The 6,477-nt window shown below is 40.8% G+C and overlaps 1 protein-coding gene across 1 annotated transcript in view; it reads left to right on the forward strand.

The window, feature by feature from the left end:
- LOC141147991 (uncharacterized) overlaps positions 1-6,191 on the forward strand; it is a 58,367-nt gene extending 52,176 nt beyond the window's left edge. The window contains exon 8 of the mRNA XM_073635147.1: positions 4,144-6,191. Within this exon, the coding sequence (XP_073491248.1) occupies positions 4,144-4,478 (335 nt within the window). The 3' untranslated portion in view covers positions 4,479-6,191. The remainder of the gene's footprint in view (positions 1-4,143) is intronic.
- Positions 6,192-6,477: the final 286 nt, after the last annotated feature.

Below are 6,477 nucleotides of genomic sequence, written 5' to 3' on the forward strand. Positions count from 1 at the left end.
GATTGAATGATGGAAGTCAGCAGAGCTTCACCTCATTTACTCAACTCTGGGGCAAATTTGCTTGCAGAGTGAGCAGCAAAGATGTGCAGAATTGATTTGTTAAAGTATAACTAAAGGAAAAACTTTTTTTTTTAGTTTTGGATAGAGTGGAAAGGGATTAGTTTTTATTGCTGTCTGTGTCCCGATTAATGAGAGTCACCCTCTTTATTGGTCCTGTTTACCATTATTATTGGAAGTAAAAAAAAATCCCAAAATTTGGGTTGTCCCCAGAAAAGTAATAGAGGGGAAATCTTTTAATGGGGCCACTAATTCTGGTTCCCCAAGGAATTTCCTTTAATTTACAGGGATTTCCTCTCACTTCCTGTTTAGCTATGGGACAGGAAGTGAAGGGAAAACTCCCCAACGGGGCACAGATGCTTGTTTTATTTTGTTGCATTAATAACGAAATGTGTTTAAATTATTTATTGAATCAATCCAAAGTCATTGTGAAGAATATCTGGTTCCATTTCTTTTGAAATTTGAAATGTGAATTTCAGAAGATGGCTATATTCTTTCTATTTTATTCTATTCAAATTTCAGAATATGCTTATATTCTATTTTATTCTATTTAATTTAACTCTATTTTTTTCTATTCTCTTCTATTTTCTAATTAATTATTTTCTTTTCTATTCTATTCTTTTCTTTTTGTTTCTATTCCTTTTATTTCTATTCTATTATTTTATTTTCTATTCTATTCTTTTTTATTCTATTCTATTCTTTTTGAAGTTTAAATTTTATAAGACGACTATATTCTAATACACTGTTTTTGACGGAAATCAGCGATATGTTTACATTTCAAAATTGTTTTCAAATTCATTTCCAATTCCATCTGAATTACTTTTTAAATCAAATCCTTTTTATTATTTTATATGAAAACAACATTGACACAATACAGACAAAACCACAAAAATAAAAATCACACCAAACCAAAACCCAAATAAAAAACCCAGACCACCCCCCTTCAACAAACCCCACCATCCCCCCGCTCACTCGGAGTGCATATGACACACGAAAAAAGAATAATAAAATCCAGTATTAAAAAGTACACAGTACCCATTGGTTGACATGATACCTAAGTCATAGATTGAAGCCATCTAGACCAGATAACATCAAACTTATTCAGGGAGTTCCTTAGGGAATATGTATGCTTTTCAAAGAGAATGATCCTATTGAGATCTACAATCCAATCGGACACAGTCAGTGGATGTGGAGAGGTCCACTTAAGAGCAATCTGTCTACGGGCAACAAAAAGTGCGCGCCTTATAGTATTAACAGTAGGGGAGGTGTAGATAGAGGTATCACAGTAACGCCATTCACCACGTACGCCATTTCGTACAATAGCCAGCTAAGGCGCGTGCGCTGATTGGCCAGGGGGTAGCTAATCAGCAGGTCTGGCTGTCTCGCTCCCCACAGAGATAGAACAGTGATCTGAAGATGTAAACAAGGCAGACCATTGTTCTGTCAGAGATGAACAGAGTGATCTTGTTTTTCTGCTAACCAGAAACACGGATTACTCTGTTCATCTAGTGAATCCATCCCCCACACAGTTAGCAAGCACCCTCTAGGGACACAGTTAACCCTTTGATCACCCCTGATGTTAAACCCTTCACAGTCAATGTCATTAGTACAGTGACAGTACATATTTTTAGTCAGTTAGGTGTCTGATCCGTCCACTGCAATGTTACAGTCCTGCTAAAAATCACTGATCACCGCCATTACTAGTAAAAAATATATAAATAAAAATGCCATAAATCTTTCCCATAGTTTGTAGACGCTATAAATTTTGAGCAAATCAATCAATATACACTTATATCAAAACAAACAGTGTAGCGCTGGACTAGTGATATAATCAACATATATGTTATAAGCACATGTGAATTATTAGATCATTTCCTAAACTTATTCCATCATATAATAAATACAAAATAGTGAAAAATCACATATATAGTGATAAATGTTAACGTGAGTCCATACCCTAGAGGGGTGTATACAAAAAGCAAACACCAGCGCAAATTGAAAAATATAAAATTCATAAGTGCAAAAAAGTAAAATAAAGTTCGTAAGTGTCATAAGTGAAGAAATAAATCCAAAAAATATTTAAATCCCAAAAAATTGATATTATTGCAGGGTTCGGGATTGCATGATCCACCGCTAGTGCAGCCCACCACCAGATGGTAAAATTGGAGGCTTACCAGAAAACCTGCGACTGCCCTTATTCAGGGGGGTCAATACAGGCTTAGTAGTGGAGATGATCCACAATAGGTTCCTTAGGCTGTTCTCCCGCTCTCCTCGCCAAACAGATGGTCCGCAGCAACGGGGACACCAATGTGGAGGGAATGCTCCCAGGGGTTCCTGTCCTGTGTCTCCCCCGATCCGTGTTCCGCGGGAGGCGCCTGGACCACAGCCGCTTCCTGGTTCTTTCAACCAGGGGCCGGCTTATTGCATATTCATAACTCCCTCATACTGGGCAGCCAATAAAAAAGGGGGCCTGTAGCTCTCAGACCACGCCTTGGATGGCTGGATGACGTTCAGTGTCTGTAGGCCCGCCCCTCAGCTCATGAATAATGTGCGATGAGAAGCGCTGCTTTAATCAATATACACTTATTGGGATTTTTCTTTTACCAAAAATATGTAGTAGAATGCAGATCCGCCTAAACCAATTAAGACTTTTTTTATAGCAAAAAGCAAAAAATAATGCTTTTTTTTTTTCAAAATTGACGCTCTTATTCTGTTTATATTGCAAAAAATAAAAACCGCAGAGGTAATCAAATACCACCAAAAGAAAGCTCTATTTGTGGGAAAAAAAAGGATGTCAATTTTACTTGGGTTACAACGTCGCACGACCGCGCAATTGTCAGTCAGTTAAAGCAACGCAGCGCAGTATCGCAAAAAATGGCCTGGTCATAAGGGGGGGTAAAGGTTCTGGAGCTGAAGGGGTTGAGATAGAACAAGTCAAGACTAAAGGGGCATTTTTTTTTCATACATAATGCCACACATGTATTTTGCTTTTTGACTTGACACATGAATTAATTCTTTTTTTATTTTTTTTACTCACTTTCAGTGCCGGTTCACACAGGGACGACTTGTCAGGCGACCTAGCCGCCTGACAAGTCGCCTCCCGTTCTGTACAATGGAACCGTTCTAATAGGAGCGACGCAAGTCGCTCCGACTTAGAAAAAGGTTCCTGTACTACTTTGGGGGCGACTTGAGGCGACTTGCATAGACTTCTATACAGAAGTCGTTTTGCAAGTCGCCGTGGAAGTCATGTGCAGGTCGCCTCGGTGAGGCTAAGTCAATTAATTTGGTGCTCTGGTGGGGGGAGGGGCTCCCATGCAGGAGAAATGGAGTCCAGTTGGTTGGGTCCAGTAATTTCACTGTCAGTGTCCGCAGCCTTCTACTTCTTGTATCCACGCCGCTCTGCAGACTGCAAGGTGGACAAGATGGAGGGAGGAGGTGGGTGGAGCCAACACTCACCAGGGGCGGAGTCCTGCAGTCAGTGTGAGTGACTGTATGGACAAGATGGAGGAGGTGCTGCTGGTGGGACGGCCAATACACTCATGGGCGGTGCGGAGGAGGAAGATTGCTGGCCTCTGCCACACAGTGCCAGACTGCAGCAACAACTGCCTATCAGACCAGGAAAGACTACACTTAGGTAGGCTCCTCCGCTCCAGGCAGCTCCTGTCACGGTCACGTCGGCTCTGAGTCTGAGACTCCGAGTCCGACGTGATTGACTCAAAGATGTCACTCATTGCCCTGTTGCCCCCCCCCTGGATCCGCCCCTGACTGTGCAGCCTATTTGCCTTTAGTACGTCAACCCCTTAGAGAGAGTGAACCTCCATAATGGGGACACAGTCCAGAGCACATATACCTGACAGGTATTCTATTCCTTCACATCTCCCTTCAAAACTAGAAATTACATTTTTGTATTAGGTTGCTTTAAAAATAAAAAACAAGTTTACTGCCATCTTTGTAACAAATGTAAATCCAATATAAAATATCTCTGGAATGGTACAAACATTCGAACTCAAGTACCAATTTTAAAACAAATCTTTTACATCAAGTTTCTGAATCATCAGGTTGAACTTTTGTGGCTTTTTGTTGCAGAACCAGAGCAGCAAAACCAACTTCCACAATATGAAGATAATCAGGAGGCCTACCAAGATCACAATTCAGCTACTACTATGGTAAAGACGGGCGAGGATGACTGGGAGGTGCCCTCAGATCCAGGGGAGACCAACCTAGATACACCCGGAGTGACTTATGTAAAGAATAAACAGAAACCCTCTTTCAAGCTGCATGGGTCACGCTATCCTATGTATGACGAAAAAGACCAAGAGAAAAAACGCAGGAATCCAGAAACCAAGAAGCGCGCCTCAGATAGAACCATGAATAAACTCCAGCATTTATCCCTTAATTCCTCTGACAATGAAAATGTTTAATTTGTGTATACCTGCAAGTCTTGCAGCTGACCTTTGTTCTGGATGATTATCATTACTAGGGCTGCAACTAACGATTATTTTCATAATCGATTAGTTGGCCGATTATTGTTTCGATTAATCAGATAATAACCTTAAAAAAAGTGTGGTGTACAATTTAGTTAATATGTAAAGTTTAAAAAAAAGGCATTTTATTCTTTAATATCTCTATGCAGTGGTAAATATAAATAACCCACTATATGGTTAGGGAGCAAAATATCTAATCCACTCTGAGAATAAAAGACAGAAGAGCATAGGCGTGCGCAAGGGGTGTGCCAGGTGTGCCTGGGCACACCCTAATCCTGGGGCTGGCAACCCCTCAGTCGAGATCTACCTGTTGATCGCGGGAAGGTGAAAGGTAAACCGCAATCCTTCCTCGCCGACCCCAAGAACCTGGACAGTGGGGGGTGGGATCGGTACCAATATATGCCACCCCCTCCACTCCCCCTGTCCCTTTTCTTTCTGCTGCCCTGGTCCCCCTTTGCTCCCCCCTCCCCCCATTGTTTCAGGATGAAGAGTGGGGAAGAGGCTGGTAAATATGTCACGCGCACATTTGTGTTTGAGCTTTGAGGTGCGCACCCTAATGCAATAGGTTGCGCACACCTAAGCAGAAGAGATATACTGTATATACGATTAGAGGTTGAATCTGGTAAACGTCATCAGACTCAGATTGTGAAACAGTGACAGTAATAATATATATATTACTTATATCATATATAATAATAAATACACCTAGAAGTAGGATATATGGGCATTATAACTAGGAGTCAGACGTGAAGCTATATGAAGGGGGGAAGGGAGATATAAATCTTTTATATTAAAGTAGTGCTAAAAGCTGAGCCTTTTTTTATTTTTTCATGGATATGATCATTTTAAATATAATGCACAATACTGGTAAAAGTTTACTTTAAATGTAATTTGTAATGCCTTCTATTACCTCCAGTCTATCAGCCTTCACCTTCTCTGGGTACAGAGGCTGATCTTCCCTGCACAGAGTCTTTAAAGTGATTTTTTTAAAACAACAAACATGTTATACTTACCTGCGCTGTGTAATGGTTTTGCACAGAGCAGCCCTGATTTTCCTCTTCTAGGGTTCCCCACTGACACTTCTGGCTCCTCCTGCCTTCAGAGTGCCCCAATAGCAATCTGCAAAGTGTAGTATAGTGCGCCCCTATAGCAAGGTAAATAAATCTTTTGCCTTTAGAACCACTCACTTCTTGCCCAGAACTACATGTCCCATGAGGCATTGCGCCTCACACATTTAGAAGTTCTCAGGCACTTATTGACATGTATGGATGGCGTACTGAGCTGTATGTGTGCTGCATTGTATTTCCTGATATGTAAACAAATAATGCATTCTTTATGCAGGCCAACTAATCGGCTGGCCAATTAATCGATTATGAAAATCATTGACGACTGTCATGGAAATTTGTAAGTTCTGTATATAATTGTATTGTATTTTGTATGTATTGCACACTGCCCTCACTGTGCACACGGCACTAATAATGTTTTCAGTAAATGTTTACATTCTTTCGAGTCCTGATTAGAATAAGCCTGCCTATGTAACTCCCCTTGTTACCATAAACGTACAATTGTAATATTAATGTGATACCTACGTAATCATGTGCATAAAAACCTTCAATTGCGTCATAATAAAGCAGAACAGTAATTTGGAAAGATGCTGAGCGTATCTTTTGTGTCTGTTCCCTACTGCAGTAGTTATTATTAATTTGGAACCACTAATCAATATGAGGATAGGAGTTGCCTATCATCAATTTAACTGAGTCAGCATGGCGAGCTTTGCCTTAGGAGGGGATTCCAGGTGACCCTGAGTATCCGAAACGAGGAGCTTGAGACGATCTGGGAATTTCTGATAATCAGCCGGCTGAGGTAAGCCTTTTGCTTACATTTGAGTTATCAGACTTCCTTGATCGGTAAGGCATTTTCGGGACAAAGGGTACCT

The sequence above is a fragment of the Aquarana catesbeiana genome, linkage group LG06, assembly GCF_042186555.1.
Source record: "Aquarana catesbeiana isolate 2022-GZ linkage group LG06, ASM4218655v1, whole genome shotgun sequence".
NCBI classification, from domain to species: domain Eukaryota; kingdom Metazoa; phylum Chordata; class Amphibia; order Anura; family Ranidae; genus Aquarana; species Aquarana catesbeiana.